We start from the raw sequence: 25,311 nt of genomic DNA on the forward strand, positions 1-25,311 counted from the left end.
TCATCATTCCGCGCCCCCGCGCCTTGGGCATCATCTGGCCCCGCCCGCGCGGCGGCCGGGGCTCCTGTCAGAGCCGGCTCCAGCCATGGTGCTGCCCAGTGTTTTGTAAGTTGGCAGCGGAGGCTCGGGACGTGGCGCAGGTCCCGATGGCGGCGGCGGCGGCCCTGGCGGCTGCGGCCGACCCTGCACCCGCGGTGCCGCAGGCGGCAGGGAACGGAGGCCCGACCTCGCGCCGAGACTTCTACTGGCTGCGTTCCTTCCTGGCTGGAGGTTGGTGTCGGTGTCAGCTGCCGGGACCCGGGGCTGGGTGGTGAAGCCGGGCCGCAGGCAGGTCAGAGCCAGCGGCCTGGGTGACAGCCCGGGGCCTCTCCTGCTGCCATGGTCAGCTGGACGTTTATCTCAGCGGCTGCAGCCGGGGCTAATCCTTCCCCCGTCCTCCCTCCATTGAACCAAGCACCTGTTCCCAATGGTAAAGAAGAAAAAGATCCTTTAGGTGGGATACGGTGAGCACCCGTTTCTGTTACAAACAACTTGAATGACAGTATAGGATTGGATTTTGCTGTTTGCTTAAATATTGGAGGTGAGGCCAGCTTGGGCTCACGCCCCCTTGGAAAGAGAGAGGGGATGGGGGGCAGAGTGGCGGCGGGATAATATGAGAATATTTCACATAGCCCGCACTTCATGCTGGTATGTGGCACCATATCCTTTATTCGATCAGTCTAGAACCATCCCTGTTGGTAGGCTGACAGCTCAGGCATCTATGTGCACTTCCTACAAGCATGCCTCCGTGTCCATACATACCTGCAGGTCAGTGCAACCGCCTAGGCACGGAGGCATAATTGCTGCGCTATAAGTGGGTGGTTGATTTTGTGGGCAGAGGTTGTTTTTAATGAAAAACACATTTCTAGAAGAAGAGTTTCAAATAGAACTTCCCAGTTAGGTAAGCTGCCCTCTGCTCTCCAGGCCTTGGGTATTACATTGCTGCGTGCTCTTAGAGCTGTTTGGCAGACACAGGCAACGGGGGCCAGTCTTCTGCCTGACGCTGTTACTAAGCGCCTCTGCCCATGGAGTAGGAACTGAGCTCTAGGCGCTGTGCTGACTTCCCTTTAGGAAGAGGTGGCCTCCAGTTTCTTCCTGACCTTCCATTTTCTTTTAGGTATTGCCGGATGCTGTGCCAAAACCACAGTTGCCCCTTTGGATCGAGTAAAGGTTTTATTACAAGCTCACAACCACCATTACAAACATTTAGGTGAGTTACAGATGCTGTCTTAGTCCCGGTTTCTATTGCTGTGACAAAACACCAAGAGCAAAAGCAAGCTGGCAAGAAAAGGGTTTATTTGCTTACTCCCCTGTATCACAGTTCATCACTAAAGGAAGTCAGCACAGGAACTCAAACAGGGCAGCACCCACCCAGTGCCTAACAACCATCCCTGGCTCCAGTCCCAGGGGATACAGTACCCTCTATTGAACTCTTTGGGCACCTGGCAGTCATGTAATGCATACAGACATGTAGGCAAAACAGTTGTCTGCATAAAATAAAATAAAATAAATAAATAGTTAAAAAAAGAAGAAATTGAGGCAGAGGCAGGCAGATCCCTGTGAGTTCGAGGCCAGCCTGGTCTACAAAGTGAGTCCAGGACACCTAAGGATACACATAGAGAGACCCTGTCTCGAGGAAAAAAAAAAAGAAATTACTGTTTGTGGTCAGGCATGATGTTGCATACTAGTAATCCCAGCACACAGGCGGAGGCACGAGATCAAGGTCATTCTATTTTTGTTTTGTTTTTCTAAAGATCTATTTATTCATCTGGGGTGGTAAATGCCTTTAATCCCAACACTGGTAAGGCAGAGGTAGATAGATCACTGTGAGTTCGAAGCCAGCCTGGTCTACAAAGTGAGTCTAAGACAGCCAAGGCTAAACAGAGAGACTCTGTCTCAAAAAAAAAAAAAAGTAATTTCTCAATAAAATCTCATTATGAGTGATGGTTTAGTAATCTCTATCAGTATTTTTTTGGGAGGGTTTTTAAAAAATTTTTTTATTAATTTATTCTTGTTACATCACAATGGTTATTGGGAGGGGTTTTTTGAGGCAGGATTTCTCTGTGTAGCCTTGGCTGTCCTGGACTCACTTTGTAGACCAGGCTGGCCTTGAACTCACAGAGATCCACCTACCTCTGCCTCTCGAGTGTTGGGATTAAAGGTGTGAGGCACCAGGCACAGCTCTATCAATATTTTTAATGGAAAGTTGGATTTAGGTATATTTATTAGAGGAAGGAACATTGAGACATACTGACCTACACAAGCACAGCAGTGTTGTAATAGTGCTTACAGCCATGCTGTAATCTGGTATAGGAAGTTTATCTGGGCAAGAGAAAGCCTTTGGGGCCTTCAGGAGGAGAGGGAGAGGCAGAGGACTGTACATGTGGACAGGCAGACAGGAGAGAGAGAGAAAGAGAGCGAGAGGGAGCTGGGGTGGCAGGCGGGTCCTGTCCCACCTGGCAGCACACCCGGCAGTGGCTGAAGGTGATGACGTAAGATGGTGGTAAGAACCTGAGGGCAGGCTAGTGGGATTGCCTGTGAACTCAGCCAGTGTGCACACATTGTCAAACAGGTGTACAATAATAAGTAAACACATACTAACAAGACAAAGCAGCCAAGACAGGATACGTGTGGCTCAAAGTTAGATAGTTTTCATTACTTTAATAGTGATTTTCTTCTAAACTCTTTTCATAAATAGGAGTACTTTCCACGCTGCGTGCTGTTCCCCAAAAAGAAGGCTACCTTGGACTGTATAAGGGGAATGGCGCCATGATGGTTCGCATCTTCCCCTACGGTGCAATCCAGTTCATGGCGTTTGAGCACTATAAAACGGTAATTGGTTTTTTCTCTCTTTTGTGCCTTTCAATGTTCTGTTTAGTACTAAATATCTGTTTTTATTTGTGTGTGTGTGTATACATGTTGTGGTGCACACTGGGGGTTAAAGAACAACTTGTGGAATTCTTCCATTATGTGGGTCCTGTGTGTTGGACTCAGGTTGTCAGGCTTGGGAGCACCAGCCTTTATTGCTGAGTCATCTTGTAGCCTTTGCATCTTGGTAAAAAATTAGTTTTCTTTCTCTCTTTTTCCCCCCCTTTGAGACAGGGTTTCTCTATGTTGATTTTCTTTCTTTTCTTTTCTTCTTCTTCTTTTTTTTCTTTTTCTCAAGACTGTGTTTTTCTGTGTAACCCTGGCTATCCTGGACTTGCTTTGTAGACCAGGTTGGTCTGGAACTCACAGAGATCCACCTACTTGCCTTTGCCTTCCTAATGCTGGGATTAAAGGTGTGCGCCACCGCCAGGCTGACACTGGTGGTTTTCAAAGTCTGGGAGCTGTGAATCCAGTGCAGGCTTCTATGCTTGTGTGGCAACACTTTCCCAACTGAGGGTCTCCTCATTTCTTTTCTTTTTTAAAAAATTTATTTATTTATTATGCAGACAGTGCTCTGTCTGATTGTACCCCTGCAGGCCAGAAGAGGGCACCATTCTAATTTCTCCAGTTCTCTAAGAACACCAGTGTGGCTTTTCTTTTATAGTTATATATTTATATTCTTATGTTTATATATTTTAAATTGACATAAGAATTATATGTGTGGGCCGGGTGTGGTGGCACACGCCTTTAATCCCAGCACTCGGGAGGCAGAGGCAGGCGGATCGCTGTGAGTTTGAGGCCAGCCTGGTCTACAAAGTGAGTCCAGGATGACCAAGGGTACACAGAGAGACCGTGTCTCGAAAAACAAAACAAAACAAAACAAACCAAAAAAAGGATTATATGTGATATAGTTAATAAGCATAGCATATATAATCACACACACACACACACGTGTTTTGCTGTTCTGGGGACCAAACCTAGAGCCTTGAGCATCTTAGACAAATGTTTCACTAAAGAGCTATATCCTCAGTTTAGGGTTTTGTTATTTTGTTTTGTTTTTGTTTGGTTTTTTGAGACAGGGTTTCTCTGTGTAGCCTTGGCTGTTCTGGACTCACTTTGTAGACCAGGCTGGCCTCAAACTCACAGCAATCTGCTTGCCTCTGCCTCCCGAGTGCTGGATTTTATTTTGAAACAAGTAAAGTCATGTTATAAAAATCTTTTTATTTGTTTGTTTTTCAAAACAGGGTTTCTGTATGTAGCCTTGGCTGTCCTAGACTTGCTTTGTAGATCAGGCTGGCCTTGAACTCACAGTGATCTGCCTGCCTCTGCCTCCCGAGTACTGGGATTAAAGGCCTATGCCACCACACTCGGCGCTCACAGCCATCTGTAATGAGATCTGATGCCCTTTTCTGGCCTGCAGGTGTACATGTAATTTAGGCAGAGCCTTGTATACATACTAATAAATACATCTTAAAAAATATTTTTTTTTAAATTCAGAATTTGTCTGGTACTCACTCTGTAGATCACTCTGGCCTTGAACTCACAGAAATCCACCTGCCTCTGCTTTCTGAGTACTGGGATTAAAGACATGTCCTCCCCTTAAAACTGTCCTTTCTTTTTATTTATTTATTTACTTATTTTATGTATATGAGTGCTCTATCTGCATGTACACCTGCATGCTAGAAGAGGGCATCAGATCACATTATAGATGGTTGTGATCCACCATGTGGTTGCTGGGAATTGAATTCAGGACCTCTGAAAAAGTAGCCAGTGCTCTTAACCACTGAGCCATCTCTACATCCCCCCTCCCTTTTTAAAAAATAAAGATTCGTTTTTATTTTAGGTGTATGAGTATTTTGCTTTGGTGCATGCATGTATGCGTGCATGTGTGTATATTGTGCATGTCTGGTGCCTATGGTAGCCAGAAGAGGTCATCCCCTAGAACTGCAGTTATGAGCTGCCATGTGGGTACTAGGAATTAAACTCAAATTTGCAAGAGCATCAAGTGTTCTTAACTCTGAGCCATCTTCCATTCCCTCCCTCTAACTTTATTTTAACACACAGACTAGAATCTTATTTAATGCATTGTTTTTTGTTTCTAGTTCATTACTACAAAGCTGGGAGTTTCTGGTCATGTGCACAGATTAATGGCTGGATCCATGGCAGGTAAGATGAGTAGGTATATTTTATATCTGATAAATAAATTCTTTATATTAAGGTGCTTAATTTTAGGGGCTAGAGAGATGGCTATGCAACTAAGAGTTCTGCCTGTTCCTTTAGTTTTTTTTTATTTGTTTGTTTGTTTTTTTTCTGAGACAAGGTTTCTCTGTGGTAGCCTTGGCTGTCCTGGACTCACTTTATAGACCAGGCTGGCCTCAAACTCACAGAGATCTGTCTGCCTCTGCCTCCCCAATACTGGGATGAAAGGCATGAGCCACTAAGCCCGGCTTAAAGATTTATTTTTATTTGTGTGTGTGTATGTGTGTGTGTCTATGTCTGTGTATCTGTATAAACCTTCCAATGGAAGGCAGAAGAGGATACCAGTGTTGGTACTTTTAACCACTAAGCCATCTTTCCAGCCCTATTTCTGCTCCTACAGAGGACCACAGTTAGGTTCCTAGCTCCCACTTCAGGTCATATGAGTACCCTAGTTGGAGGAAGATCCAATGCCTCTGACCTCTGTGGGCACCTGCTCTGTCACACACACACACACTTACACACATACACACTTAAACACAAGAAAAAGCCTCAGGAGGCAGAGGCAGGCAGATTGCTGTGAGTTTGAGGCCAGCTTGTTCTACAAAGTGAGTCCAGGATTTCCTAGGCTGTTACACAGAGAAACCCTGTCTTGAAAAACCAAAAAAAAAAAAAAAAAAAAAGGAAAAACAAAAAAGTTAGATCATGAGCCTGGTATGGGAGATCAGGCCTCTAAACCCAGCATTTGGGAGGCAGAGGCAGGTGGGTGGCTCTCTGTGATTTCCAGACCAGCCATGGCCAAATACTGAGAACATGGGTGTGGGGGTTATATACCTTCTGGGCTGGCAGAGAAGTTGCCAGAGAGGAGAGGGCAGCAGTGCCAGGATGACCTCATACAGCCCAGTGACTGTTAGAATTGCTGTGCACTGTGCATTAGAGTCTCAGAAAGGAGCGGGTCTTATCCACATGCTATATTTAGGGCTGGGGATGTAGTTCAGTAATTGAGTGCTTACTTTGCATGCTTGGGGCCAATATTACTGGAAAAAGTAAAAGCAAACCAAATGCTTTAGTTGCTTGCTTCGTTGTTTCGGGAGACCAGGTCTCATGTACCCAAGGCTGGCTTTAAACTTCCTGTGTTGCCAAAGATGATCTTGAGTTTTTGATCCTTTAGCCCCCATCTCACAAGTACTAGCACTAAGGCAATCCTGGTTCTCCCAAATACTACTGTTTGTTTTGAGGCAGGGTTTCCCTATGTAGACAGGCTGGCATGAAACTCACCATGTAGAGGGAGAAGGACTGAAACTCTCAGAGATCCTCCCTCCTCAGCCTCCTGGGTGCTGGTGTAGACCTGAGCCATCATGCCTGTCTTTCATACTTTATGTTAGAAAAGGAATCCTACCCCCAGTGAGCCATGTCCTGTTTCCACACCCCAGCTGCCTCCTAATTCTTGTGTAGTTCTTTTGTTTGTATTTGTATGTGTATCAAAATACAGTTCAGAAAACGTAGATCTCTGGAACACAGCTCAGTGAAAAAGTACTTGCCTGGCGTGCTTGCAGCCTTGGTCTAGAGAGCAGAGGTCTGCATATGAGACTGGCTCCCAACTCAGACAGATAAGCACAAACCAAGACCCAGGTTGTAATAGTCAGAACATACTTATGTTTCAACTTCAAGAAATGCATCCCAACTCTGGGGAAGAGGGGCAGGCAATCTCTGTGAGTTCTAGGACAGCCAGAGCTACATAGTGAGGTCTGTCTCAAACAAACAGCACTCATCTACCTCCACAGAACACACTGTAGCATTGGACTCTCTCCAACAGCTAAGGAATTTCTTTGCTTTGTGGCTTAGTTTTTAATATCTCTAATGCATTGTAATGCTCTCTTTGTTGCTATAGCAGAATACTGGAGGCTGGGTACTTTATAAACACAAAAGAGTTATTTATTTAGCTCATAATTTTGTATGCTGAAAGTTTAAAATGTGTGGCTCCATCTATTTAGCACCTGGTGAGGGACTTAGGGATAATGACTTCACAGCAGTATGAGAGCGTATGTATGAGAGCTATCGCACTGAGAGACAGGAAACCAGAGGTTTCAGGCTTCAGAGAATAACTTCCTAGAGTAGCTTCTCTCCTACTGTCCCTGGGGTTGAACTCAGCCTGTCAGACTTGGCATGTAGTGCCTTTATCTACTGAGTCGTTCCACCAACCCAGTCTCCTCCCTTTTTTGGGGGGTGGGGTGGGTTTCTCTGTATAGCCCTGGCTGTTCTGGACTCACTTTGTAGACCAGGTGTGTGCCTGGCTCAAACTTGAATTCTTGAGCATTGACTCTATAGCTGGAAAGAGACAAGGGATGGGAGCGTTGTAAACAAGAAGTAAGTGGTTTGGCTCTGAAAGAAGAGGATCAAAAACTAAACCCTGGGCAAGATAGGCAGTTAAGCTGGTAAAGGTACTTGCGGCCAAGCCAGGCAACCTGAGTTCAATATGCAGGATCCACGCGGTGGAAGGAGAGAACCTGCTGCTGCAAGTTATCCTCTGACCTCCACACCCCTGTGCCGTGGCAAAAGACTGAATGTAAATAGACAGCCCCACTGGTTGTGATTGTGTGCTCCATGCTAGTAGGATATGCTGAAGAGGCGGAGACAAGCAGATCACGCCCGGCTGATATGTTCTTTTCTGAACTTAAAAAAAATTTAAAGCCGGGCGTGGTGGCGCACGCCTTTAATCTCAGCACTCGGGAGGCAGAGGCAGGCGGATCGCTATGAGTTCGAGGCCAGCCTGGTCTACAAAGTGAGTCAAGGATGGCCAAGGCTACACAGAGAAACTCTGTCTCGAAAAACCAAAAAAAAAAAAAAATTTAAATGCCAGGCGTGGTGGCGCACGCCTTTAATCCCAGCACTTGGGAGGCAGAGGCAGGTGGATCGCTGTAAGTTCGAGGCCAGCCTGGTCTACAAAGTGAGTCCAGGACAGCCAAGGCTACACAGAGAAACCCTGTCTCGAAAAACAAAAAAAACCAAGAAAAAAATTAAAATTACATTTGTGTATGTGCATGTGAGCATCCTTGCGTGTGTGTGCGTGTGTGTGTGTGTGTGTGTGTGTGTGTGTGTGTGTGTGTGTGTGTGTGTATCAGAGGAGAGCTTGCTTGAATTGTGTCCCCCCCCTCAAAGACTGAAGTCTTGTCAGGCTTGTTTGTGAGTGCCTTTACCTGTTGTATTCTCACTGGCCCTTTACTTTTTAATGTTTGTGTGTATGGTCATACACACACATGTGAAGGCCCTGACAACTTTTGGAAGTTGGTTCTCTCCTGCCATGCTGTTTGGGGATCAGACTCAGGACACCATGCTTGTGCTGCAGGTTCTTTCCCTTCCGAGCCATCTTGCTGCCCTCTTCCCTCTTCCCTCTTTCTGGTTTCCATTTTATTTTGGCTGACACAGAACTCACTATGTAGACCGGACTGGCTGCAAACTCAAAGAGATCCACCTGCCTGGATTATAGCTACCGTGCCAGGCTTGTAGCCCAGCCTGGTCTCACATTCACTGTGTATGAAAACGGGGGTAATGCCCTGTTCCTGCCTCCCTGCCTCCACCTCTCAAATGCTTCCATGTTCTACCACCAGACTGTTTTGTTTTTTGAGACAGGGTTTCTCTGTAGCTCAGGCTGCTTAGAACTTACTATGTAGCTCATGGTGTCCCGGAACTTGTAACTTTTGCCTCAGCCTCTGGAATGCTGGGTATTCATATTTTTTTCATTCTATTTAGTTAATAACAAAGTAATCTACTTTTTCTTTCGTATGGACGGCCCTGAGGCCCTGAGGCCATCCATATTAGCACCAACAAGTACCTGGTGAAGAGTTGTGAAGCTGGCACTCGTTCAACTGCAGTTCTACCCTTCCTACATCGTACGCTTCCACAGGGTGTCGTCCTTTGCAGGGGCTCCCAACAGCAGCTATTCAGGGTCACAGGAAGGCCCAGGACACGGTAGCCAGGTTCACTTTGGCCAGGTCTTATGTTGATAAGGAACATGTGATTGAGGCTCTTTGTAGAGCAAGTTCCCTGGTCACCAGAAGACCCACATCTCAAAAAAGTTGAGCTTCACCAAATTTCATGCAGATGAATTTGAAGACATGGTAGCTGAGAATTGGCTCATGCCCAATGCCTGTGGGGTAAAAATAAATCCCAATTTCCCTCTGGACAAGTGTCAGGCCCTGTGCTGGTGAGGGCTTCTACTGTGCTGACCTCCCACCTCACCAATATTTATACTTTTTTTTATCTTCAAGACAGGGTTTCTCAGTATAGCCCTGGCTGTCCTGGAATTCTCTCTGTAGACCAGGCTGGCCAGAGATCCACCTGCCTCTGCCTCTCAAGTGTTGGAACTAAAGATGCATGTCACCATGGCCTGGCTTACAATCATTTTTACTATTAATCTCAACATCTAGTAACATAAAACCCCCTAGCCGGACGTGGTGGCACGAGCTTTTAATCCCAGCACCCGGGAGGCAGAGGCAGAGGGATCCCTGTGAATTCGAGGCTAACCTGGTCTTCAAAGCCAGTTCAGAATAGCCAAGGTTACACAGAGAAACCCTGTCTCAAACAACCAAACCAACCAACCAAACAAACAAACCCGTGATCTGTTTGGGCTTTACCATTTTGGTGCTGACAGCAGGATTTCACAATGAGAGGAATTTGATGATTTTGTTAAAAACTGACTCTTTCCAGAATTGGTGACACACACCTTCAAACCTAGCACTTATTGGCAGAGACAGCTGGTTCTCTGAGTTGTAGGCCAGCCAAGACTGTATGCTGAGGTCCTGTCTCATAAAACCAACCAACCAAGTGTGTGTCTGTGTGAGGGTGTCAGCTCTTGGAGTTATAGACAGCTGTGAGCCACCATGTGGTTGTTGGAAATTGAGCCCGGGTCCTCTGGAAGATCAGACAATGCTCTTAACCACTGAGCCATCTCTCCAGCCCAGGTTTCACTATTTCTATAATACAGAGAATGTTACTTTAGGGAAGATGTGCATTTGTACATGTATATATCCCTTTTTTTACACTTATGATTCCACTCTTCTCAGGCATGACAGCGGTTATCTGCACTTACCCCCTTGATGTGGTTAGGGTGCGCCTAGCTTTCCAGGTGAAAGGAGAACACACCTATTCAGGGATCATCCATGCATTCAAGACAATTTACGCAAAGGTATTTCATCCCACTTTCAAATTTATAGCATATCTTCTTATATTTAGGAAACTACCTTTTCCTCTGTTTGGACTTAATGATGCTAGGTTAGGGGTGTAGATTAGTGACAGAGGACTTGCCTACGCTGCACAAGTCAGTCCTGCATTGATCCCCAGCAGCACAGGAGAAGGAGGGGGAGGAAGTTAGTGATAGTAAGCCTGAGACGCCCATGCTTGTGTTGAGGTGAATCTAGGGTGGTTTCCATGGTATCACTTGCTTTTGTTCTATGGTGTTTATGATATGATGTGATCGTCTGTTTTCTTCATTCAAAGGAAGGTGGCTTCCTTGGATTCTACAGAGGGCTGATGCCTACTATACTAGGAATGGCTCCATATGCAGGTATGAGTCAAGTTGGGCCAGACAGGTGATGCACATCTTTAATCTGGCACACAGAGACAAGCAGGTCTCTATGAGTTGGAAGCCAGCCTTGTCTATGCAGCAAGGTCTAGGTCAGCCAAAGCTACAGAGCAAGAGTCCAACTCAAACCTAAAGCAGACCAACGCAAAGCAAAATGAAATTTGGCAGCATCCTACTGTGTTTCTATGTCACCAGTGGTTTTTAAGTGACAACATGAAAAGATACTATCTGAAAATGTTTTTTACTTAATGATGAAGATAGACTTATAAATCATATATGGTCACTAAGTCCATTATATAAAGTTTGCTATTTAGGTACACTGAGTATAAATGCAATTTTATGCCTTTTTATTAATACATATGACTCAGTTAAAGTCTTGTTAATGAACACTTAAGTTGTTAAGAATTCAGGTTTGGGAGCTGAGCACTGGCTGCCCTTAAAGGAGACCAGGGGCCAGCATGGTGGCGCATGCCTTTAATCCCAGCACTTGGGAGGCAGAGGCAGGCAGATCTCTGTGAGTTTGCGGCCAACCTGGTCTACAGAGCAAGTTCCAGGACAGCTAGAGCTGTTAAACATAGAAACCCTGTCTTGAAAAAACAAACAGAAGAAGGAGGAGGAGGAGGAGGAGAAGAAGAAGTTGTTGTTGTTTGGGTGGGGACTGGAGAGATGGCTCAGAGTTTAAGAGCACTAACTGTTCTTTCAGAGGTCTTGAGTTCAATTCCCAGCCATCACTCACATTGGTAGCTCAACCGTCTATAACGTGATCTGGTGGCCTCTTCTGGCATGCAGGTGTACACGTGGGGAGAGCATTGTATAAGAAATAAATAAACAAACAGATAGATAGATAAATAAATAAATCTTGAAGAAGGGGGAGAAGAGGAGGAAGAGGAAGAAGAAGAAGAAGAAGAAGAAGAAGAAGAAGAAGAAGAAGAAGAAGAAGAAGAAGAAGAAGAAGAAGAAGAAGAAATAGTAGCAGTAGTTTTTGAGTAGTTTTGACTAGGGTTTCATGTACCCTAGTCTAGCCTTGAAGAAGGACCTTAAAATTCGGATCCTCTTATTTGGGACTTCCAAGTGCTGGGCTGACAAGTGTGTTCCACTGAGCCTGGCTTCTATGTCTTTATAGTTAAGAATATTCTGATTACGTTTACTTATTGTGTACATGTGTATATAAAAATTAAGAATTATGGGTCACGTGTAGTGGTGCCTGTCTTTAATCTCAGCACTTGAGAGGCTAAGGCCATCCTGGTCTACATAGTGAGCTCCAGGCCAGCCATGGGCACAATGAGACTGTCTCGGAACCCCTTACCAAGTTATGATTTATGAATTTAAATTTCGGCCACTTTAAACTATTATTACTACAGTAATTCTGCTCCTATATGGTATGAAGTTGTCTTCACTTCTGCCCCTTTAGTGAATGTATGGTACATTAGTGTGTGAGAACCAATGCTATCATTTTTGATGAGTGCTAATGTCTTTGAATTAGTATTTATAGTATTAGTTAAATATATTAGGCAATTGTCTTAGATGAGGAAATGCATAATTGATTTCTTCAACTAACTTGTTATCATGTCAGGAAGTTCTTTTTCTCAGGTCATGTCATGGTGAATTTGTTTCTTTTCAGGTGTTTCCTTTTTCACCTTTGGTACCTTGAAGAGTGTTGGGCTTTCCTATGCTCCCACCCTGCTTGGCCGACCTTCGTCTGACAACCCTAATGTCTTAGTTTTGAAAACTCACATAAACTTACTTTGTGGTGGTGTTGCTGGAGCAATAGCACAGACGATATCGTAAGTGTTTCACCTTCAGCTCTCCAGTCCCTTCCTCTGTGTCCGTCATGTCTAACATCATTGATCATTTTTTCTCTTCTAATAGATAATTGGAGGGCAGAACCTCTCATAAAATATAACTTAATTTTGATAAGTATTAATTTAATCCATTTTTTCTGATATGCTTTCATTATAAGCATATTACAGGCCATTACATCACATTAATTTAGATCCACTTTCCTATGGATTCACTTGAAAAACAGCAAGAGAATCACTTACATTACATATGATCATTGATTTGTTCTAACCAATTTGCCCACAAGAATTTTGTGAATGTGGTTTGTAGTGTGTGTGTGTGTGTGTGTGTGTGTATGAGCCTTTTGCAATAAAAAGTTTTTTTTTAAAGATTTATCCGTTATGTAGTCTTCAGCCTGCATGCCAGAAGAGAGCACCAGATCTCATAATAGATGGTTGTGAGCCACCATGTGGTTTCTGGGAATTGAACTCAGGATCTTTGGAAGAACAGTCAATGCCCTTAACTTCTGAGCCATCTTTCTAGTCCAAGCAAGCACTCTTAACCACTGAACCATCTCTCTAGCCCTATGTTTCTTTATTGAAACAGTTCAGTGTATAACTGGATTTAAAGATGCTAGTATCAGTTTGCCTGAGGTGGCGTATGCCTTTAATCCCAACATTTGGGAGGCAGAGGCAGGTGATTGCTGTGAGTTCGAGACCAGCCTGGTCTACAAAGCAAGGCCAGGGTAGCCAAGATAACACAGAGAAACCCTGACTCGAAAAACTGAAAAACAAAAAACAAACAAAAACCTAAAAGATGCTAGCATCTAGAGGGGACATTATAATAAATATATTACTGTATCAAAATTGGAAAGGTGGTTTCAAGAAATCTCTCTAGACCAAGAGAGATTGAGTAGACTGAGACGTGAAGTGACTGGAAAGCAAGCAGCAGGACTTTTCAGAGAAAGAAAGTCAGAAAGCCTCTGTGGTGGTGATGGACACGTCCTGGCAGGAGGAGTGCTGTCAGCAGAGTCCAGGGTGGGACAAGTAAAGCCAGCGTCAGCTGGATAAGACGCTCAGAGCAAGAACTGCCCTGGGAAAGTAGATCGCATGTTCAGGTGGAAGCTGATGCTATCTGGGAAGTTAAAGGAGAGAGGTGTCTGCTTTGCTGTGGAAACCTGGCTGCGAGCACACGTCTTCTGTGGACTCATGACCATCTCCTGATGGTCTAGTCCTCTTCCTGGCCTCTAGACCTCCCTTTCCTCAGAGCTGACTCACAGTTTAATGTTCTCTTTCTCAATACCCCACCCCACCCCGAGACCAGGGTCTCCTGTAATCAAAACTGGTCTCAAACTTGTTATGTAGCTGAGTTGCTTTGTACTTCAGATGCTCCTGCCTCCACCTGCCCAGTTCTATACTGCCCAGTGGATTTAAGATTTTTGTTTCAATGGTTGTGAAGTAGGAAACGTGAGATTATTTTTTTTTTTTTTTTTTTTTTTTTTTTTTGGTTTTTCGAGACAGGGTCTCTCTGTGTAGCCTTGGCCGTCCTGGACTCGCTTTGTAGACCAGGCTGGCCTCGAACTCACAGCGATCCGCCTGCCTCTGCCTCCCGAGTGCTGGGATTAAAGGCGTGCGCCACCACACCCGGCTTCGTGAGATTATTTTTAAGCCTTTAATTCTTGTTTTTCTTTAGCTACCCATTTGATGTGACTCGTCGGAGAATGCAGTTAGGGACAGTCCTACCGGAGTTTGAAAAGTGCCTGTAAGTGTTGAGAAGTCTACTGTTGATAACCCTTAGAAATGTATTAGTAGTAGTACTAGTAGCATTTGTTTCTGTTTTTTGATTTTTCAAGACAGGGCTTCTCTGTGCAGTCTTGGCTGTCCTGGAACTCACTCTGTAGACCAGGCTGGCCTCAAACTCAGAGATCCACCTGCTTCTGCCTCTAGAGTGCTGGGATTAAAGGCGTGTGTCACCACGCCCAGCTTGTTTGTTTTTCTGAGACAGGGTTGTAGCCCTGGCTGTCATGGGCTCCCTTTGTAAACCAGGCTGGCCTTGAATTTAGAGATCCACCTACCTCTGCTGGATTAAAAATATGCATCACCACACTTTGTCTAACTTTACATTTAAAACCAAAAAAAGGTTTGTTTTTGTTTGTTTGTTTTTTGTTTTTTGACAGGATCTCTCTCTGTGTAGCCTTGGCCGTCCTGGACTTGATTTGTAGACCAGGCTGGCCTTGAACTCATATCAGCCCGCCTGCCTCTGTCTCCCGAGTTCTGGGATTAAAGGCGTGCGCCACCATGCCCAGCTTGCAAGAAGTTCTCTTAACTGCTGAGCCAAATCCAGGCCAGGTCTCAAATTTCTGATTTATTTTAGCAAAGGCTAGCCTTGAATTGCTGGTCACCAGTCTCCATCTCCAAAGTGCTAAGTGTACAGGCATGTACCACCCGGACTCATTTGTGTGTGTGTACACACATATATGTACATATATATATTTTAAATATTTATTTATTATATAGTGTTTTACCTGCATGTAACTCCTGCAGGCCAGAAGAGGGCAACAGATCTCATTACAGATGGTTGTGAGCCATCGTGTGGTAGCTGGGAATTGAACTCAGGACCTCTGGAAGAGCAGCCAGTGCTCTTCACCTCTGAGCCATCTCTCCAGCCCTGTATGTATATATTTATATATGTAAATATGTATTGGTGTCTTTGAGACAGAATCTCTCTTTGTAGCTCATGTTGGCCTTAAACTCCCATTTTAGCTTCTGAAGTTCTAGCATTACAAGTTTGAGGAACCACAGCCAGTTACGCCTCCTTTAAAAATGCTACTATGGTGGGCTGGAGAGATGGCTCAGCAGTTAGGAGCACTGTCTACTCTTCAAATGTCCTTAGTTCAATTCCCAACATCCACATGGTGGCTCACAACCATCTATAATGTGATCTGATGCTCTCTTCTGGCATGTAGGTATACATGCAGGCAGAGCATTCATATATATTAAATGAATAAATAAATCTTTTAAAAAAAAAATTCTACTATGAACTGGGGCTGGTGGCATAGTCCTCTGTCCCCAGCGTTTGGGAGGCAGAAGATTACAGTGCAAAGCCGGACTATGCTATAGAGCAAGATTCTGTTATAGAAGCCAACCAACCAAACAATAAACAGAGCTTCTCTGGGCTCTAAGGTTGTCTCGATGTCTCAAGAATGGTTGCTATCATGGTATATACTCACTTATAATTGGGCACTAACCCAAAAGGCATGTTCCATGAAAGTCTTCATTTACCATGAGATTGGGATAGATGTGAGGACATTCTACTGGGACTCTAGGTAAGAGAAATACAGGAGATGGGGAAATAGAAGGATCTAGAGGGTCCTAGAAACCTATGTGAAGAACATCATGACAGGTGGATCAGGGCCCAGGGGTATCTGCTCAAACTTTTGCACTAACCAAGGACAATACAAGTAGTAAACATTGAACCCCTACTTGGATCTTGGATCTACCCAATGGGCAGAGCATTCTCCACACTTGGGTGGAGAGCAGGGACTGACTCTGACATGAACTCTGGTGCTCCATATTTGATGACCTCCCCTTGGTGGGGAGCCCTGGTGGCACTCAAAGAAAGAATAAGCAGGCTACCAAGATGAGACTTGATAGCCTATGACCATATGATGGGGGAGGAGGTTCCCCTGGGTCTTAGACCTAGGGGAGGGGAAAAGGGTCAAAGTGGCAGGGAGGGAGGAACGGGAGGATACAAGTGATAGGATAACAATTGAGATGTAATCTGAATAAAGTAATTAAATCTAAAAAAATGGTTGCTACATCATCTTACCCACTGCCTTTCAGTACGATGCGGGAGACTATGAAGTATGTCTATGGGCACCATGGGATTCGGAAAGGACTGTACCGCGGCTTATCTCTGAACTACATCCGCTGCATTCCCTCGCAAGCTGTGGCTTTCACAACCTATGAACTTATGAAGCAATTTTTTCACCTTAACTAAGAAAAAAATTATGATCTGTGGTGATTTTCCTCAGTAAATTCTCTGAGGGGGGTGGGAATATATATATGTAAAACCTTAATTGTGAGGGAAACATTACTTGAAGAGGACATTTGCCCTGACACAGGAGCCGCTGGTGTTTTAGTACTTGATTTCTTCCAGTTTTTAAATCATAGATCAAAAGTACTTAGCATAATTTTTTTTATCCTTGGTGTGATCTCCATATGACACCCTGGCTGGCTTGGGACTCACTGTGGAGTCCAGGCTGGCCTCAGACTTGTGTCAATCCTCTTGCTCCTGCCTCCTAAGTACTGAGATTCCAGGCACGGGCCACCATACCTGTTCTAACATACTTTTCAATGCCAACATTATACCTTAGAGCCCTGAAGAGCCACCTGGGGCTGACAGTGCTTCCCTGTTTGGTAATTTTAAAGTACAAGGAAAAGAAAGCTCATATTGGAGTTCAAAAGATTGCCATTAGTTGTACTGTACTATTCCAAACCTTTCGTTGTGATTGTGGTTTTTGAGGTGGGGGAGGGACTGGAATGAAATTTAGGGGCTTTTGCATGTCAAGCACATGCTGTTCTGCTAAGCCGCATCCCCAGCGTGCAAGCGCACTGAGCTACATTAACGAGGTGCTGGGATCAAACTCACACATGCTCATTGCACACTGCCAGTGGCCCTCTAACTGCTCCCTGTTTACCCCACCCCACCCTGCCCTTCCTTCCTTGTGCTGGGGAATGAACTCAGGGTCTCTCGCCTGTCCTGCTAGATAAGGGCTCTACCTCTGAACTGCATCTCCAGCCTTCTAACAGCTATTAAGATCAGCAGCCTTGGTTTTACTTAGCACAATGAGAACTGAATATTTACGTTCCAGGAAACATACCCAGCAACAAGTAGTTCTTGTTATGTTTCTTCTCCTAATTCTGCTCCAGCTGATAATGGACACCTTTTCCTTCGTTGATCTGAAAAGCATTTTCTTTATTTTTATTTTACTCTTTGGGGATTGAATCTAGGACCTTGTAAATGCCAGGCAAGGGGTGTAGAACTGAGCTACATCCCCAGCTGTCTTTCATTTCTCAGTAAAATTAGTGTTGTACTTTAAAGGAGAGATTCAACAAACGAAGTTATCAGGTTTTGTTCCAATGCTATTACCAGGTACTTTGATTTTCATGAGTTTTTAAAAGCCACTGTATTCCTCAAAGGCAGTGATAATAAAAATTAAATATATTTGCTCCTAAAAGGAGGGTAGCATTGTAGATGCTTGTCTTAAATAATGTGGTATATACTGGAAAATTTAAATGGACCATGAATATAATAGATGAAACAATGTTTCTGAGGTATTATGTTAAGATGCAAGTTCTTCCATGTAAAGTAAGCTTAGTGTGTTATACTCCTAACTGTAAATATAAAACCTGTTTGATAGTTACATTTTACAGAAAGTTGTCTAGGATATAAGAATTCTGATCATTGTGTTTAGAGCACCTTTCCTCTTTTATTGTAAGCATGGCACATAGAGTAGAAGCAGTCAACCATCTGTCCTTAGAGGTAGTGGTTTGTAGAACTGATGTGACTTTTAAGATACTAAACTAAGTTGCAGAAGTTTTTTCTGCCCCTTTTTTTTTTTTTTGCCTGTAAAGATTTTTTGTCATGCCAGGTGTGGTAGCCCATGCCTTTAATCCCAGTACTTGGGAGGCAGCCGCAGATGGATCTCTGATTTCAAGGCCAGCCTGGTTTACAAAGAGAGTTCCAGGATAGCCAAGGATACACAGAGAAACCCTTTCTCAGGGGGGAAAAAAGATTTCTTATCATATCTTGGTAAAAATTGGATGAATTATTTTCATTTTTATAATCTTTACTTTAAAATAAATATGTTCCTTGTGATTTGTACAGGTACCAGGAGTGGGGATACATCTGTTTATAAAGCTCTTTTGTATATTTTAATTTCTGGACCACACTGTAGCTAATTATTCCATTCAGTCTTGAGGTAATTTTAATTTATAAAATAAGTATTTCAATTATATTATCAATAAAAGAACTGAAAATATTTTTTAAAATAAGAAATTGCATTCTATGTTACAGAATCCGTAAGATATTAAAAGTAATTTTTTAAATCCTTGTTTTGATGGTTTCTTTTACTTATTTATCATCTGTGGGACCTGAGATCAAGCCAAGGGCTTTGCACATGCTAGGTGAACACTACTATTGAACTGGATCCCCAGCCAGATGTATTTAGTTATATTTTATTTTATTTATTTAATATTACTTTATATGAATGAGTCTTTTGCCAGCATGTGTCTGTGGCCCACAGACATGCCTCGTATTCAAGGAGGTCAGAAGATACCAGATTCCCTGAAACAAGTTATAGATGCTTGTGAGCTGTCATGTGGGTACTTGGAATGGAACTGGAGACCTAGAGAAAAGCAACCAGTGTTCCTGACTAAAGAGCTATCTCTCCCGCCTTTATTTTTTGAAACAGTCCCTCTCTTTTTTTTTTAAGGATTTATTTATTCATTAAGTATACAATGTTCTGTCTGCATGTGTGCCTGCAGGCCAGAAGAGAGCATCAGATCTCATTATAGATGGTTGTGAGCCACCATGTGGTTGCTGGGAATTGAACTCAGGGCCTCTGGAAGAGCAGACAGTGCTCTTAACCTCTGAGCCATCTCTCCAGCCCCGGTCTCTTTTTTAAAAAGATTTATTTATTTATAATGAATGCAACATCCTGCCTGCATGTACACCTGCACACCAGAAGAGGGCACCAGATCTCATCATTATAGATGGCTGTGAGCTACCATGTGGTTGCTGGGAACTGAACTCAGGACCTCTTGAAGAGCAGCCAACTTTCCAGCCCCCGAACAGCCTCTTTATATATGTAACTGAAGCTAGCCTGAAACTCAGTCTTCCAGCCTCAGGTTCCCCTGTGGTGGGAGTGTAGATACGTGCCACCGGATCAGGCCAATACCTTGCGCCTGGCGTGGTGGTACACGCTCTTAATCCCAGCACTTGGGAGGCAGAGGCAGGTGGATTGATGTGAGTTCAAGGCCACTCTGGTCTATAAAGTGAGTCCAGGACAGCTAAGACAACACAGAGAGACCCTGTCTCGAGAAAAAAAAAAAAAAAAAAAAATTTAAAAACCAAATGTTTGCATCCCTGTAGAAAAAAAAAAAAAAACGTTAAACAAATACCGGAATGGAAGGGCTAGGGAGATGGTGGTTCAGGTAATAAACAATTATATAACCTACATTCATATTTCTAGCATCCAAATAGTAGCCAGATTTAGGAAAATAGACCTTGCCTGCCTCATAAAGTGAAGAGCCTTAGAAAGTGCTGAATGTCATACCACTGGTGTCCGCACTTGTGGTGGTGTCCATACAGGGCGCAACACATGCACAAAAACCAGAATAGAAGAATGTTAAAATAAGGAAGGCATGGTGGCGCATGCCTTTAATCTCAGCAGTCGGGAGGCAGAGGCAGGCAGATCACTGTGAGTTTGAGGCCAGCCTGGTCTACAAAGTGAGTCTAGGACAGCCAAGGCCACACAGAGAAACCCTGTCTCAAAAAACAAAAACAAAAACCAAAAAAAAAAAAAAAAAAAAAAAAAAAAAAAAAAAAAAAGTTAAAATTATGAGATGGCTTCGTTTTTTAAAAAATTTATTTTTATTTTATGTGCATTGTATGTCTGTGGAAGTCAGATTTTGGAGTTACAAACAGTTGTGAGCTGCCATGTGGTTGCTGGGAATTGAACTCAGGTCCTCCGGAAGAACAGTAAGTACTGCCAACCACTGAGCCTTCTTCCCAGCCCGAAATGGCTTTTTTAAAAATATTTTTTTATTTAGACTTTTAAAAAAGATGTATTTGTGTGTGTGTTTGCCTGTGAGCATGTGTGTCCACTATGTACATGAGTCCTTTGGAGCCTAGAGGAAGGCGTCAGCTCCCCCATATTGGCATTATAGGCAGTGGAAGGGGCCAGATGTGGTAGTGGAAACTCAAACCAGAGTCCTCTACAAAAGCAGTGCCTGCGGAACTCAGAGGATAATCTGCCGGGGTTGGTTCTCCACCCATCATGTGGGTTCCCGGAAAATCGAGGTCGGCAGTCCCCACCTTTCCCTTTACCAGCAAAGCTGTCTCCCCAACTCGCAACGTTTTCTCCAACTGCACACAGTGAAAGCCTGAGACAGGGGATTGCTGTGAGTTCCAAGCCAGCCTGGGATACTTGAGACCCTGTCTCAAACCTTCTAAAACCCAGAGCGTCGGGCTCGAGAGGTTAAGAGCACTGACTGCTATTCCAGAGGTCCTGAGTTCAATTCCCAGTAACCACATGGTGGTTCACAACCGTCTATAATGATGCCCTCTACTGGCCTGCAGGTGTACATGCAGACAAAACATTATACGTAATAATAAATAAATCCTTTAAAAAAATTAAAAACAAAACAGAAGCGTGGGAGCGGGGCAGGCCCACTCAGGTATCCCGTCCAGGACGGGAGAAGGCGGGAAAGCGTCTCCGGCCCTGCGCCCTGCTCCCCGGCGCTGACAGCGCGGGAGCCGCTGGGCGCGCGGGACGCCTCCTGCGCATGCGCAGCGCGCTGGGTAGTCTCCCGCCACGAATAGGTCCCGGCGCCGCAACTTCACGCCGCCACCTCTCCTGGCGGACTCGGCAGAGATGGAGCCGCTGGACGAGATGGACCTGCTGCTGCTGGAAGAGGACGGCGGAGGGGAGGCCGCGCCGCGGGTGGAGCTGTGAGCGGGCGGGCGGAGGGCGGCGGGCGGGATCCGCGCAGCCGTCCCTGGCTTTAGCTGGAGGGTTTTCCTCTTGTCCGCCTGTTTCTTTGGAGCTGGTCTTGTGGAGCCCACGCTGGCCTTGAGCTTGCTGCTTTTCACACGACTGCTTAGCACTGTCGTTAATACCTTGGATTGTGGCGATCGGAGGAGCACCTGTGGAAGTTCTTTGCTTTCACGCCAGAAATCGCCTTTAGAGAGGCCCAGGGATAGCATTTTGTGAGAAGTTATTTACGGGTGTGTGTGCATGTGCCTGAGTTTAGAGGCACCTCCTGGCGCTGCAGTTATAAGCAGTGGTGAGCTGTAAGCGAGGAGTGTTGGGAACTGAACTTAGGTCCTCTGCAAAAACAATGCATCCACGGAGCCATCTCTCCAGCTCATTGTATCTTTCAAAAACACCTCTAGGTCTCACCGTCTACGTCAGGAAAATCTTGGCGAGAGGCTAAGTAGGTGTTGAGTGATACATTTACAAAACAACAAATTGTAGAGCCAGCGGAAGAGGTTGGTAGGGGAAGGCATGGTCTCTCTATAGTCATGACCCGCCTGAGACCTTGAACTCGCAGAAATCCTCTTGCCTCTCCCCCATAGTGCTGGGCTCAAAGGTGTGTGCCACCATGCCTGGCAGGCATTTAATGTTTTTAACTGGAGAGAGTTGGTGACTTGGTCGGATTATGGAAACCGGTTCCTGAGGAGCCCGAGGGGCAGTTTGCTTTCCTGACAAGGAGAGGGAGGCCAGGGCCTCTTCCTTCGTCTGTACTGTGTTGGACTAGATTTGTTTAGTGGTGCAGGGGAACCCACACTGATTTACAGTAGGACTAAGCCCTCTAATGCTTAAAGATTCATATGATTGGCAGCTCCTGGCAGGAATTGCAGTGAACCTTCCGTGCTGCTCTCCAGGCTCCCTCCCACTCCCCCTCTTTCAATCAGTGACTGAGATCAGGCACAGCTTGGCAAGCAGGTGCTATGCCACTGAACTGTGCCCTGCCCGGTATATTAGTTATTTGGAAAATTGATCAAAATATCTCTCTTTCGTTGTACTTTGTAAAGGCGTTCAAGGATGGTAGGAACCTGTTTCAATATTTTCCAGGTTTTAAGGTAGCCCAGGCTAGCCTTGAACTGAGACATGTAGCCCAGCCTAGTGTTTGTTTTGCTGCTGTTGTTTTACACAGGGTCTCATTTTTTGTAGCCCAGGCTAACCTTGTTTGGTAATAGGCAGGAATGGGCCCTAGAGGCCCAAGAAGAAACAGCCATGCGGGTCAATTAATGGCTGGTTCAGGTATTTGTGAGAGTTGTCCAAACTGGTGGGTACTCTCATGTTTGTAAAGACTGACCATCTCCCCTGCAAACTCCCCACCCCAATCCTAACCATTACTGCCTACTAAGTTAAAAACCAATCACAGTATATGCCGCAGTGTGTAGAGGACAAAGCTAGTCTTGTGCTATTGGGAGCTCTTTACTCTTTGATACCGACCCTCTAGAGATAGTCTGCCTCCTTACTTAGAGCAGCTTGGGTGTCTCATGCTTCCATCTCTTGCACCACTGTATTTGTGGTAGTCCCCCTGCCTCACCCTCCCAAGCCCTGGGATTATAAATTTGAGCCATCATGTACAGCTTCACTTAGTACTTATGTGTTTTGTGACAGTTTCTCTGTGTAGCCTTGGCTGTCCTGGACTCACTTTGTAGACCTGGGTGGCCTGAAACTCATAGAGATCTGCCTGCCTCTGCCTCCCTAGTGCTGGGATTAAAGACACGCACTAGCACGCCTGGCTAGGACTAATTTTTTAAAAAAATATTTATTATGAATACAGTATGATCAGATCACATTATAGATGGTTGTGAGCCACCATGTGGTTGCTGGGAATTGAACTCAGGACCTCTGAAAGAGCAGTCAGTGCTCTTAACTACTGAGCCGTCTCCCCAGCCCTAGGACTCATTTTTTGTTTGTTTTGAAAGGGTGCCTCATGTAGTCCAGGCTAGCCCAAACTCCCCATGTATCTAAGGATGCCGCAGTTTTCTTGCTGCGTCCCACGTGCTGGGATTAGAAGAATGAGCCACCACACATAGACAGTTTATGCAGTGCTGGGGATCAGATTGACCCCTGGGGCTTTGTATATGCGTGGCAAACAGTCTGCCAACTGAGCTCCAGCGCCAGTCTCTGTAACAGGAATTCTCCCCCTGTGTGTCTGTTCAGTTTAAGGTTTTCTGATCAAACAAAACCAGAACACTAGGTTGACTCCTAGATAGTCCAGGCAAGCTGCTGCTTACATCACAGCTCTGATAGGATGGTTTTTGTGTTTACCCTTTAGGCTTCAGAGGAAGGTGGAAGCTTTCTTTCCTAACACAGTTCTGAGCCAAGGAGTGGATAACCGGTACCTGGTGCTGGCTGTTGAGACCTCGCAGAACGAAAGAGGAGACGAGGAAAAGCGCTTGGTCATCACCGCGTCCCAGGAACTGGAGAGCGAAGAGCTGTGCATCCTGAGGAGTGGCTGGTGATTTGCATTTGACTTTGAGTCATGGTTTGGTGGTCTGGAGGTGGTTTTCTTGTTTCTGTTTGCTTTCGGATACAGGCGCTCGCATAGTCTAGGTGTCCACCTACTCACCTCCCAAGCGCTGGGATTACCTGGCATGATTTTTGGTAAACTGGAGGATAGCACCTTCTGTGAGGCCTGTGTGTGCTAGGTAAACACTCCACCACTGAGCGCCAGTGCCAGCTCCAGGCTATCATCTGAAACCCAACTTGTGTGGGTTAATTAGTTAAGAGGAGAGAAAGGAGCCGGGCGTGGTGGCGCACGCCTTTAATCCCAGCACTCGGGAGGCAGAGGCAGGAGGATCGCTGTGAGTTCGAGGCCAGCCTGGTCTACAAAGTGAGTCCAGGATGGCCAAGGCTACACAGAGAAACCCTGTCTCGAAAAAACCAAAAAAAAAAAAAAAAAAAAAAAAGAGGAGAGAAAGGTACGTGCCGCCAAAACTGACCACTGGAGTTTGATACCTTCAAACCACATAGCTAGAAGAAGAGGACAGATGACCTCCACCCCATACAGGCATATAAAATAAACATGCTAAGAAAGGAAAAGAATAAGTCTTTTTTTGTTGTTGTTTTTTGTTTTGTTGTTGTTGTTTTTCCCCCCCGAGACAGGGTTTCTCTGTGTGTATCCTTGGCTGTTCTGGACTCGCTTTGTAGACCAGGCTGGCCTCGAACTCACAGCGATCCGCCTGCCTCTGCCTCCCGAGTGCTGGGATTAAAGGCGTGCGCCACCATGCCCAGCTAGAGAAGACTAAGTCTTAAGGGGGGAAAAAGAAAGGTTTGAGAGCCGGGCATGGTGGCGCACGCCTTTAATCCCAGCACTCGGGAGGCAGAGGCAGGCGGATCATTGTGAGTTCGAGGCCAGCCTGGTCTACAAAGCGAGTCCAGGACAGCCAGGGATACAGAGAAACCCTGTTTCAAAAAAAAAAAAAAAAAAAGAAAGGTTTGAGGAATGGCTCAGGGATTAAGAACACTTTCTGCTCTTGCAGAGGTCCTAGGTTTGGTTCCCAGTGAGCATCCACATGGCAGCTTACACCTGCCTATAACTCCAGCCCCAGATGGTCTGAGACCCTCCTCTGGCCTCATTAGGCACTGCACGGATGTGGTGCGCGTACAATCAGCCACAGGCATGTACACTTAATAAAATAATCACTTTAAAATGGAGAAAGATTTTTCCAGCTTATTGAAAGTGTGGCCGTCACTTAAGCATCTTAGTTCTTTTGTGCGCCAAATTGACAAGCTAAGTTGATTTAATTTTAATTTGTATTTAAAAATTTTACATTATGTGTGTGAGTGTTTCATCTGTATGTTCAGACACCGTGTGTGTGTCTGGAGGCCAGAAGAGTATTGGATCCCCTGGACTTGGAGTCACAGACAGTTGTGAGCTGCAATCAGGGGTGCTAGGAACTGAACCAGGGTCCTCTGCAAGGGCAGACGACATTCTTAACCATAGAGAGATCTCTGTAGTGCCCCCTGCCCCTTAAGTGAATTTTTGGGGGGAGGTTTCGAGACTAGGTTTCTCTGTGTAGCCTTGACTGTCCTGGACTCA

General features: G+C 45.1%; 2 protein-coding genes across 2 annotated transcripts in view; both read left to right on the plus strand.

Annotated features, from left to right (window-relative positions):
- Positions 1–41: 41 nt before the first annotated feature.
- On the plus strand, positions 42–16,477 carry Slc25a16 (solute carrier family 25 member 16). The gene is made up of 9 exons (XM_051153150.1): positions 42–270; positions 1,157–1,249; positions 2,738–2,871; positions 5,010–5,073; positions 10,167–10,288; positions 10,600–10,666; positions 12,306–12,468; positions 14,156–14,224; positions 16,306–16,477. The coding sequence occupies exons 1-9, from the start codon at positions 147–149 to the stop codon at positions 16,460–16,462; spliced, it is 993 nt and encodes a 330-aa protein (XP_051009107.1). The 5' UTR covers positions 42–146; the 3' UTR covers positions 16,463–16,477.
- A 4,595-nt stretch (positions 16,478–21,072) lies between these two features.
- Dna2 (DNA replication helicase/nuclease 2) overlaps positions 21,073–25,311 on the plus strand; it is a 31,101-nt gene continuing 26,862 nt past the window's right edge. Inside the window, exons 1-2 of the mRNA XM_051152493.1 lie at positions 21,073–21,199; positions 23,545–23,727. Of these exons, the coding sequence (XP_051008450.1) occupies positions 21,123–21,199; positions 23,545–23,727 (260 nt within the window). The 5' untranslated portion in view covers positions 21,073–21,122. The remainder of the gene's footprint in view (positions 21,200–23,544; positions 23,728–25,311) is intronic.

This window comes from Acomys russatus, chromosome 11 (genome assembly GCF_903995435.1).
Source record: "Acomys russatus chromosome 11, mAcoRus1.1, whole genome shotgun sequence".
NCBI lineage: Eukaryota > Metazoa > Chordata > Mammalia > Rodentia > Muridae > Acomys > Acomys russatus.

Coding starts and splice junctions, on each gene's coding strand:
- Slc25a16 (XM_051153150.1), top strand. CDS start 147: ATGGCGGCGGCGGCGGCCCTGGCGGCTGCGGCCGACCCTGCACCCGCG. Junction 2,872..5,009: donor CGTTTGAGCACTATAAAACG/GTAATTGGTTTT, acceptor TTTTGTTTCTAG/TTCATTACTACAAAGCTGGG. Junction 12,469..14,155: donor GCAATAGCACAGACGATATC/GTAAGTGTTTCA, acceptor GTTTTTCTTTAG/CTACCCATTTGATGTGACTC.